Source organism: Barbus barbus (assembly GCF_936440315.1).
Source record: "Barbus barbus genome assembly, chromosome: 35".
Classification (NCBI taxonomy): domain Eukaryota; kingdom Metazoa; phylum Chordata; class Actinopteri; order Cypriniformes; family Cyprinidae; genus Barbus; species Barbus barbus.
The window spans coordinates 26,025,055-26,037,347 of NC_136763.1; the positions used below are offsets into that span (position 1 = coordinate 26,025,055).

Here is a 12,293-nt window from a genome sequence, read left to right on the forward strand (position 1 = left end):
AACATTTGAGGTAACATTCAAATATGCATATATATGTATATGTGTATGTATGCATGTATGCACAGACACACACACACACACACACACACACTCATATATATATATATATATATATATATATATAAACGATTATGCAGTGATCATTACAGCCATTGTCCATTCAGCCAACGAGAGCTGATAACAGTGCAGGAAGGTTAAAGTCTGTGATGAGTAAAAGTCTTTTTAGTCACACTGCCAGAGGCCTCTCACTGGCTGACTCATTGCCATCACTGCATTCACTGATGGCTTGATGACTGATCTCTGTGGAACCCCACTGTGTGAATTTATTCTTGGGCCAAGGCTTTATACTTATTCAGCCATTGTGAGTCAGATAAAGAGATTACACTCTCAAGAAGAATGTGCTCATCCTGCGTGCTTTCTCCAGGTGCCCTCACAGAATTAAAGGTGAAACTCCTAGGACTGTGAAATGTGGTATGATTCACAGCACATGTGCACCTGTTGATGGAGGGTAGCGTGAGGATGCAGGAACTGGCTGGGTGTTTTGTGTGTATATAAAATGCACCTGGATGCACCTGTGGGCATGGACAAAATAATGAAGATTGTCTGTGGGTGGTTTTGAGTAAGGTTTAACTGTCTTTTTGAGGTCCAAATGTCCACACAAAACCTACATTTTTGTGGACCTGAGGAAGGTTCCTATGATGAAAACTGCAACTGTTATAATAATAAGCTTTTTTTTTCTTTGACTAATAATTACTTTTGTTTGTGTAACCTAAAAATCAGGGCCCGTATTCATGAAAAATTTTAGAGCTAAGAGTTGCTCCTAGTAACACAATTCTAAGAAAATTCTTAGAAATGTGGGTGTTTCCTCTTTAAATTAAAGAAAAGATCCTAGTAAAGAAAAAAGTCATTCAGAAAGCATCTTAACCCTTAAAAGAGGTCTTAAGGTCCAAAATTGTTAGGAGTACGGACGAGGACTTTTAAGGGGCTTAAGAGTTTCTTTAGCAGTGGAGAAAATGGACGAAACATGAAGCGGGAGAAGAAATGTGTTGCACACAATGCATGACAGTGAGTTAATAAGACGCTACATATTAGATCGTGCAGGGATCATGTTTGTGACCGATCTTATGACTATGACACCTAGTTAGAAATGTTTAAGCTAAATTAGGAGCTCTCTAAAAGGATTACGGGCCCAGATTGTCAAATCACATCGGCTATTTCACAAAATTAAACCAGTTAAATTGTTACTTTACATGAAGCACACTTATGAAAATAAAATAAAAATTCAGTATAAAAGCACTAAATAACTGGTCGTGTTTGTAATATTAATAATGTTAATACTAGTTAATGGAACTGGGCGTACAAGAACTAACAATGAACAGTTGTATTTTAATTAATAAATACTGTGATAAATACATTGCTCATTGTTAGTTAATGATAGTTAATGCATTAACCAATGTTAACTTAATTCTGTACATGTAATCAATTGTTCCTGTATCTTGAAATGTATTATTATTTTTTTTATTATATCCAAAGAAAAAGAGATAAAGCACAGACCAAAAAAGCACTACAAAAGTCTAAATGACTAGAGATGCATTTTGAATCCATAGCTATCTTAGATTGAGAAAACTTGCAGCACGCTCTATGAGGAACAAAGCGAATCATAAGGTTTTAATAGATGAAAAGCTTCCTTCTCTGTAAACACAGTCACTTCTCATTTAAAAGATAAATTCAAAATTTAGCATGATGCAGAAGGTCGGAAGACAGACAAAGAGCAAATGTCATTTGACATCAAAGATGTGGTAAATCTTCTTCAGGCAGCAGTTTATGAATGTGTGCAGGATTTCAGCATCAGCAATGAGACTGGAATCATGATTAAATTTCACTCTGTTCCTCATGCAAAGCAATCGTTTGGCCTTGAAAAACTTTGAATGTTTGCAAAACATTTTGTCTGAGCTTTGATCAGACTGTTACACCAACATAAGGCATGTCATTTTAACAAAGTAATATCCCATTATATAGATTAATAATTAATGTCAGCCTAATGATGGGAAACCGCTAAAGGGCTCTTTTGCTGTCTGTATAGTGAGGCATGTGGAAATATTGGGAGTGAGAATTCAGTGGAGTGTTTTGCGTGTACGTCCACCTTACTCAAGTTCAATGACTAGCTTTTGCTCATCATCACTGCTGCTGTTACTGTCCTCATGTTCCAGGTAACTACTGCAACCTAAATATGTTGGGTTGCTATGTATAGCTGGGGGACATATTTGATGAGTGTGCAGCTCTTGAATAGACATTTGATGTGAGGCATTGCAAGAACTAGGCCCAGCACTGCATGATGAAGTAATACTTTCATTAACAGTCTTTGTCTTTGAAGCACCAGAGTTATTTTGCAAAACGCTGGCTGATACACTTGTGCCACTCATTTTGTGCTTTAATGTTTGTACTTGATTGTCTTTTGAATAAATCCAGTAGCTCATAGGACCCATTGGATGTGTCTCCTTTTGGAATTCAGTTTGCATTGTATTCACTTTGAGTGGATGTACCAAAAGATGTCTGCATGTTTGATTAGAATATTTTGGTGAAGATGTCTCCTTTTGTCTTGTCTCTTGAGAAGGACTGTTCCCAAAATATTCCCTCATGCTGTCTTCTCTGGTGTTGTTACATTCCCCTTGACCTTGATGTTGAAAGGTTTGTGAAACAATGTTTGTGAAAACAGATGCTTCTGGATTGTTTGGCGCTCCAAATATATCATGCTGAAGTGGTTCTGAAATGTTGAGGGACACTTCCTGAGAGAAATGTGGGTGAGCTTGAGCAGATGTTAGATGCTTCTCACAAGAAGTTGCATCTTCCTGTTGTCAAAGGAAACATACACAACATTAGTACACATTATGGATCGCCTCAGACTGTCTACAAACGCTGTCTTTTGGTTGCATGTGAAGTGGTTTATTACTTAATACTTATAATAATTCATCAAAATAAAACGTTTAAAAATAGTATATGGTCTAGTAAACTGTCAGTGTAAAATGTGTTGTTGGTTACGTCATTGGCCTCAATGTTATGCTAAACACCTGTTTGTATGTTCCACATTTTTCTTGGATTTGAATGGTCTTTTAGGACTTCTACTGTCACTACCTATGCTCCCTAATGACCTCCCATTCTTCATGAGCCCTTTCTTTCTGTTCTCTCACCTTTCTTTTGTCTCTTTTGCCATTGTCTTTGAAAACTTGGCATGTGTTGTTCTTGTCAGCCACCTCTGTGCTGGCTCTTTCTCCCTCTTCACATCCACTCTCAGGATCTTTGGGGATTGATTCCTTGCTCCGTTTCCTAGGGTCCCTCTGAAACCGCAAGCTTTTGAGGGTACCATCCTCCACAGGTCCTGAGGGCAGAACAATGAATGAATATAAGCAGAATGTTTTGGAGTCTGTCCCTGAAGCCAGGTCTCAGCTTATTCTTTCCGTCCATCACAAAAGTTTGTTTGTATGTCCTATGAGGGCAGTTCCAAGTATTGAAATAATTTAACTGCACAAAGAATATGGGCAGGTAGTATGATACATCTTTTTGAGGTTCAAATGTCCACACAAACATTGTGTGGATCTGAGGAATGTTCCTATGATGAAAACAGCTTTATACACTGTAAAGAAAAAAAAAAGTCTGCAATTGTTACCTTAAGAGAAGCTTATTATTTTTTGACTAAGCATTACTTTTGTTTATGTAACCCCCCACCCAAAAAACAAAACAAAACAAAATGAAACAAAAAAACAGATGAAATGTGTCAAACCACATATTAAACATAAATAAACCAGTATAACCAATTACGTAATTTTACATGAAGCACACTTACGGAAAAACAATAAAAAAACAATCCAATATAAAAACACCAAATAATTGTTTGGGTGTGTGTAATATTAATAATGAAGCAAATAGCTTACATGAAGTAAAAATGAACAGCTGTATTTAATTAATTAAATACTGTAACAAATATATTGCTAATTGTTAGTTAATGATAGTTAATGCATTAACCAATGATTCCTAAGTTATGTACATCTAATCAATTGTTCCTGTATCTTGAAACGTATTTTTTGTATTAAATCCAGAGAAAGAGAGAGAGAAATCACAGACAAAAAAGCACTACAAAAGTCTAAATGACTAGCGGCATTTTGAACCCATATCCAGTTTGTTTATATGTCCTATAAGGCCAGGTCCAAGTACTGAAATAAATTCACTGCGCTAGATGATGGTCTTGTAGTTTAATACTGACATGACCAGAAGTGTTACTTTTTATTATGTTGTTCAAAACATGAACATTCATAAAATATGAGCACGCACACCCAATTGTGTGTCAACTTTTTTATAGGCAACTAAAGAGGTTTTATGGCAACCAAAAACTTATTTATCCAAAACTGATGAATTGGACACAGAAATCTCTTTAAAACTGAACATAAAACTGTTATTGTGAATGCACAAGTTTCAGCCAAAAAACGTATGTCATTAATGTGCAGATATTTTGCCGTTCAGCCTGCTGGAACATATGCCTCATTGCAAACCCAATGTCAGCCAAATGAAGAAAAAAGTAACATGACAGTTTCACATTGTATATCAAGGCACACGGACCAACATATGTTACCATATATTATGGCGGTGGAGATATAAAAATGATTGTCTTGATGAAAAACAATCAGTCAGGTTCTCTGGGGTGAAACTGGTTTGGCTGAACTCTTGTGCACGTCTCTGTGCAGCATTGCTCAGAAAAGGAGGCTGCGTTTGGCTCTCAGATTGCTTGTCAGCTGTCTGGAATGGAGACAGGCACAAAATCTCCCTTTAACCTCTGGGTCTTTGCTCTGGAGAGTCCCTTTGGGGACCATCTTCCAGTGATCTCTGATCCTGAGCACCCTGTCAATTCCCTGAACACATCTGATCAGTCAATCCTACGGCAGTCCAGGCTAGTTGGGAAAGTTAAGATTTCTGTTCATTTTATCTCTAATAGAGAGACCAAAATTCACTTTAACTCAAGAAGCAACCATTTCCTCAGCACTTTTCCTCAGCTTTTTCTTTCAGGGGCTGTGTGTTTTGTTTATTCTAAGCCCCTCTGATTGACTCTTGACCTTCTTCATATTTGTCCCTGTGACTAATTTGAGTGACCTGTGACCTAATGAAAGGGAATCTCTTCAGAGTGTGATTTACACCATAAAGACTGCAAGGATCAAATGTTTCCCTCCATCTAGTGACTCAGATCAGAGAAACATCAGGTCAGTGTGAGAATACAGTGGAATTACAAAGGTTAGGACAGAAAAATGCCGCAAAGAATGTGATGACAACTTAATGACGTTCACCTTAGATTCACCCTATCACACTAAAATCTTGGTGATCCTACTGAATTCAAAACAGGTTCTGCTAGTGAACTGATATAACTGAATAACTTAAACGGGCAAGACAAAATGGTTCAACAGCTTTGCCCTTTTTTGACATAATTATACTCATGCGTAGTGCTGCATACCAGTCTGAGATGTCTCTGGCATGTCTCTCATGATACAGGAAACATTATTTTTAATATAATATTAATGGTCGCAGTTTATGCAATTTCTTTGGCCAATATTAAATTGAATGTCCTTTAATTTGATGTAATAAAATGCAAATTACAGGTTAAAGAATGTACTCTTCAGAAAAGGATGCTTGCATGGAAAACAAGTTTATTACTATTTCTGTCTGATAGCAAGGTTTTCTGTATGTATCCACTTAGAATTCTGCAACATTTCACAAAGAATTCAAAGATTTTGATAATATTTGTATGTTACTACAGCATGTGACGTTTCAAAATATTGGTTAAAACAAACAAACAAACAAAAACTTAGCAGCTCAACAGCTCAAGTGTTAAAAGTATAAAATGTCTGCTGTAATTTACAAGTGTTGGTGCAAATTAGACTTTCTCAGAGAGGTCAAGAGCAACATTGGAGGACAATGTCTAGGAACAGACACATAGGAAGTTTAGATCTCGTCACCATCTTGTGGAGAGAAAATGTTATGACACCCTGTGTTATAAGTATTTATTATGCATAATATCTAGCTATGGTTGCTCTATCACATGCAAGTACTACACAGTGCTACACTTTAAATAGCATGACAATATTACCTTGCAGAATTATATAGTTAGTATTTGGTCCCACCTGTAAATATTTCCAGATTGGCATGGTGTGTATGGACATCTCCACATCTGGTACTGTCTTGAAGAATGCTATGAATGTTAGATGTCCTACTCAGCATCGGACAGGATGCTTTCACTTCACTATAGGTGTCATTCCCAAAGTCAACTGGGCCTTGAGCAAAAGTCTGTTTGAAATCATACTGTGAAGGTGTTTGGCCTGGACAAAATGTTTCAGTCACCAGGGTCCCGTGCTTGCAGCTGAGCTTGCATTTGTCACATGCTCTCATTTCTCTTCTATCTAAACCCGAGATGCCACATGCAGCCCAGTGTGGCTTGTTGTGACTGGGTTGTATTGTGGAGTTTAGCTCTTTTTGCATATGATGTGATTCTGCAGTAGAGGTCTTTTTCTCACAAATGCAAGTTCTGATCTTTGTTTGTATACTTTCACAGTGTCCTGATAATGTGACTGGCATGGTTTCATTTGGCTCTTCTGGCTTAGTAATTGTTATAGTTTTAATGTGATTTGGCTCCATTAAACAGAACAGCTCTTTATCTCTGGATGTCTCTATGACTGTTTGGTCCTCAGAGGAGTTGTCAGAATATTGGTTATGGACAGAACAGTTTTGGGGCTCTTTGTCATTTCCTCTTCTAGAATAGTTGCTGTCCACTAAACGAGGTTCACTTAGTTTGTCTCCAGCCGCTAGTTTGTGGCGTGTCTCTGTGGCAACTTCAAACCCAGCAGATTTTCTCTCCTTTGAATTCTCATGTATCTTCTGTGGTTCATACAACTGTCCAGTTGGATGTTTTTTGTAATCCACTGAGGCTGAGATATGAACCTTTGTCTGTGGATGTGACCAAGATGAAACACATTGAGGGCTTCTATTTGTAAAATTTTTATCATTTTGAGAGTTTAAACTACAAACAATTTCTGCTTTGTTTATTGTACTGGCAGATTCACAACTGGAACCGTTATTTTTGCTCATCTCAGCATTATTTACCATTTCCTGTGCCATGCACACATGAGTCACATCATTGCTGTACACCTCCTGTGAAAGTGTTGTATGGTTTGTTAAAGTGCTTGAAGTTGTTTCAATATGAGGCTCTATCAGCGCAAGCTGTTCATCAGAAATGAGCTGCATGACTATCTGGAGATCTGCTGTTCGTACATAAAATGTGTTCTGAGCCTGTGTTGAGTCATTTAGTAGTATCATGTTTCCTTCAGACTGGGGCCCTTGAAAGTAATCAGTGGCCATTTTAGAGGCTGTGCTTTTCAGATGATTCTCATACACTGTGGATTTGGTGTCCCCTGAAAGACTAAGAGGTTTTCCTGATTCATTCACAGGGGAAGCAGGATGGTTTTGTACTGTAGGTGTCATAGTTACTGAAGAACAGGTTTGTACACCAGATTCTGAACAATAACTCACTGTTGACGTGTTCAGTGATGTAACAGGCTGATTGTTCTCTGAGGTTGATGATACAAAACCTGTTGATGGGTTTTCTACCACACGTGTTGCACAGTTGCTCTGCAACAAAGATATTTGAGGCTGCACTGGTGGAGAAACAAGTGAAATTGATGTAGGTGTGGTAGACTGAACCTGTGTCAGGCATTTGGATAAAGTGTTGGATAAAGTTTGATTTAGCTCTGAACAGGAAAGCGATAAAATAGGCATTGAAGTTGTTGCGCACAATACATCTTGTTTACTCTGGTCAAAAATCTTGACTATTGAAACACCCTGACTCTGCTTTGAGGGTTGTACACTGTTCTCAAGATGACACTGTACTGTAGTTTGGTGGCTTTGCCTGAGATCTGGAATGTTTGAGCAAGTGCTATGTGCTAAAGCAGAGCCAGAACAAGAAGCCGACACTCCATCTGTGGAACACGGAATCTTCAGCTGGTATTTGGGAGGAAAGCTGGTCTTGGCTTCAGGGACAGTAGGGCTGCTGATAGAACCAGACGGGGTGCCAGATGTCCCACTCACGTTGATAAAACAAAAAGCAGGGCTAAGAGTATTACCAAGGAACTGACTTGGATTTGACAACTGATTTATGAAACTACCTTGCTGGTGGAGATTTTGCATGTTGACCTTTTGTGCCGGAACTGTGATGGAACCATACGTTGCACAAGTTGACAGGGGTAATTGACTAATTAAACCACACAGATTTCCATTTGCCTCTCCAGTTCTAGGATCTGAAATACTGAGCATTTGCATATCATTCCCAGTGCGCAGTTTCTTCCTCTCTGATGGGATATGGAAGTCAGTGTGTTGTGTTATTATTTCATCCCTTTCCATGTCTTCCCCCTTATTATTTTCAATGCTGGTATATGACACCTTAAGGTCATTTTGTAAGGTCACAACGGAACAGGAAGTAAAGCTCAGAGACACGGATCCATTGTCCCTCTGTTGGCTAATTTGAATTCCCAGGCTTTGGTCAGAATTCAGTGTAGTCTTTTTCGTCTTCAGTGTACAGTCTTTCTCAGTATTGTAGAGTTTTGTAAATGTCCCACCTTTGTAAGTGTGCCATTTTGTGTAGTCAAATTTTCGGGCTTTCTTCCTGTAGTTTCCTTTTATATTTGGCTCTGTTCCAACATCAGTGCTGTCCCCATCCAAGCTAAGGCTGCTAATACTACCTCTTTCAACTGGGGATCCCTCTGCAGTAGGCAGACGATCTACCGCTACCTGTCTAACTAGTGAGCGATGACATGGTGCTCGTTGGTCTGATGACCTTAATGGGTAAACATGCCCTGCACTGCACCGTCTGCTAAGATTAAAATTCATTGCTCCATCAGTGGGTTTGCCACCCATAGGGAAGGGTAAAGAACTGCTTCGTGTTAATGGTGCATGCTCCAAGCCAGTAGAGTGCTGTGTAGGCACAGAGCCGTGAATTGCCCCACCTCCTCTGTCTTGATTTTGTGAGCTTGAGCTGTGCTTGCTGCTCTTTATCTCAAAATGGAAGGAGTCTTTATAAGTGTATGGCACAGGAAGATCAATACTTCCTTGTTTTGACAATATTGTCTTTCTTGGCCGCACAGTTTCCAGTTGTTTATTATCCACCAACACACTATTCTCATATATAAGCTTTGAAATCCGTTCTTCTAGCTTCTGCTTCTCCTGAATGGACACCTTGCATTTGGGGTCAGAGGTCATCTCTGAGGGTGTCTGGGAGGCGCCTGGTTCCAGCCGTTCCGTAGTGGTTTCTGTCAATGATTCCATACTGGGATAATGCAAACTTGCTCCAGGACTGCTGGATGAATGATGCTCACTGCTGTCACTGAATCCAGAGTCTGTGCTGTCGTGGCTTTGAGATTTTCCTCGGGACATTGGGGAATCCCACGGTTTGGAAAATAAAGCTTCCTGCCTCTGAAGAGGCATACGATTTGGAGTCAGCTGTGTACATTTATCCTCACTCAGTGCACTTGTCTGCTGGATAGCAGGATTATTTTTCAAACCATCTGATAATTCCACAGTTTTTCTCAAAGAATTTATGTTGTCTTGAAGCGCTGGTGTTGTGCTTAATCCAACCATGGCAGCATTTTGCAGTGCCCATTCTATGGACGTTGTCTTAGTCTCTATAGAGTCTACCTGACTCGGTATTGTCACTACAGGAAGAACTTCTTTGCTCCTCTTCATGTCAGCTGAATCTCCGCCATTCATCTCACAGGATGGACTAGTACAGTTGTCCTTTAAACTCTCCGTGCTCTCCTGGCTGCTGAAGGTGCCTTTGTCAGATTCGCTGGAAAGGCGGGCATGAGCCTGGGTGCGCTTGTGTTTATAAAGGTTACTCTGCGTCTTGAAGGAAATGCCACAGGTAGTGCAGGGATATGGTCGCTCTCCTGTGTGGCAACGAAGATGTTTCTCGAGCACGCTGGGCTTCAGACAGTCCTTACCGCACTGTGGGCAAATATGCTTGCCAACAGACTTAGGTCTGCCCGAGGTTGCTGGAGCCACTAGCCTTTGTTGTTGCAAAACAGCCCCGCTGGCAATATGCAGTGTCAGAGAGGGCAGAGTCGAGTTGCTACACATCCTTGGAAGGAACAGTGGTACAACCGTTGCATCCTGCAAGGTTCCAGGTTGGGCCAAAGGATATGGCTGTAGGCCAGGGGCAGGAACGCTTTGGACATACATAGTCGTGAGAGGGGCCTTTACACGCGTCTCTTCCTCTCTCTGTGTAGACGCTGAACACTGAGGCTCGGTAGCTCTCACAAAGCTCTGCTTGCTAGTTGCCATGGTAACACAACCCTTGTGATGCTGGGAGATGGAGCTCACTAATTATCTAAAAAAAAAACAGTTTCATTATTATTATTATTTTTTTTTTGACCATTATTTTTTTATTATTATTATTTTCATTAGGCCTGGACTCTGGATCAAATGATTCTTCCCCCAAATCTGAATTGGAATACAGGCGATAGGAAGCTAAAGATTTCACACATATTACAAATCACTATTTTTTTAAATGGACTGAGAGGGTAGACGCTACAAAATGTGTATTAAAGCTGGCTGGCTGGCTAATCTGGACTTCAAAATAAAATGTTATAGCAGCAGAAAAATGGTTGATTATTGATTTATTTGAAAAAAAAAATTAACTTGCTCACTTTAAGAGTATGTTTACATTTGATAACTATGGTATTTTCTCTGCTCAGTTAATCACGGAAATGTAAAAAGGTGGTGAAGATACTTCATGATGACTTTGATTTTAAGTCTAGTGGGAATCTCATATTTAATGTGAACACATGGCCAATATTTGCATATTGCAGAAGCACCAGAGGAGTATGAGCAGAAAATGGTGGTGGTAGAGTTATGACTCATTTCTAGAAAAATGATAGCATCAAGGACCTCCTACCTAGACTAGATTATTTTCACATTTATGGAAATGTAAAGACATTTATTATTATTTAAAAATTACTTAACTTTGCTTATCTTTTTTCTCAAATTTTCTGTTTTAGCTCTTGTAACATAATTGCAGATTTATGATGATACTTGGCTTGTGAGGTTCTTTACACTTTAGAGTTAAGGCAATCCTGTCTAAAAATGTATTATTTGGAGGTCTGCAGAAAGTTTGTCATTAACTTTTACTGTCTTAAAAAAAAGGAACCCTGGCTCTACAGCTATGTTCATTAAATCTGATGCTGTACAGTTTAGCTTGTTCACAGGACAGATATTATTAGACAAATGCAAATTTACAAATTACATCACTGTGAAAAAAAAAAGATTAAAAAATAAAAAAGATTTGAAAAGCTCCGGCTTTAAATTATATGAACTAAAATAACATTACCTTCCATTCCTAGTTACTTGCAGAAGTAAAGAAGTTAAATTGAAACAGTACAGTTTTTTGTATTGTTCACATGCCTTTATCTGTGCCCTGTCGTCTGTGTATCACATCATTACGCTTATGAAAGATTCCTATCAAGCTCATCAAGAGATATGAAGAAGATCAGTCTGCATGCTCTAACATAGTGCAATCACAGGTCACTCACCAGAGCTTGGAACTTAAAGGTGACACGCCAGCAGCTAAAGATTGCCCAATTAATTCCAAAATGTAGAAACAAAAATCCAGCTTTGGAACAGTGCGAGGTAAAATGAACAAGAGAGTGACAGCGAGCATGTGACTGTAGCACCCTCTCTCACCACAAAGGCCATTGGTTCCTCTTCCCTCTTTAGTTTTCTTACAGCCATTTCTGCTGCTGATGGAGGAAATACAAACGTCATTCATGCAAATGTGACTGGATGACAGTGACAGCACAATGTAAAAAGTATATGAGAGAGAGTGAAAGAGGAAGAGAGAAGTCACTGACAATACCATTAAAAACAAAGTTCAGGGCGCCAGCACTTTGAAAGAAATGAACCCAAACCAAAGTGAAGATCATACCGCAACATGGAGATCCAGATAGAAAGACTAAATGAGATGGACACAGATAGGGAAGAGAGCAGATGGAGGGAGGGAGAGAGAGAGAAAAAGTGAGCGTGAGCTAGTAAGAGAGACAGAGTGCAGCACATAACAACACAACTGAACAACTAAAAAAACAAAATCCCTCTTCAAAAGAGGAAGTACTATGAACATGCAGACCCACCTCAAAACGATCATTTCACCCACAAATGCACACATGCTGCATTTGCTGCATGCACCTGACTTCTGTTTCTGGCTTTTCTCACTCCTC

At 39.2% G+C, this 12,293-nt stretch overlaps 1 protein-coding gene across 1 annotated transcript; it reads right to left on the minus strand.

Moving 5' to 3' along the window:
- Positions 1-1,523: 1,523 nt before the first annotated feature.
- On the minus strand, positions 1,524-11,773 carry LOC306855124 (uncharacterized protein). Its single transcript, XM_079393574.1, has 4 exons — positions 11,613-11,773; positions 6,162-10,411; positions 3,189-3,376; positions 1,524-2,849 (listed from the first exon to the last, which is right to left on the minus strand). Exons 2-4 carry the CDS (start codon positions 10,363-10,365, stop codon positions 2,145-2,147), a joined length of 5,097 nt encoding a protein of 1,698 aa, XP_079249700.1. The 5' UTR covers positions 10,366-10,411; positions 11,613-11,773; the 3' UTR covers positions 1,524-2,144.
- Positions 11,774-12,293: the final 520 nt, after the last annotated feature.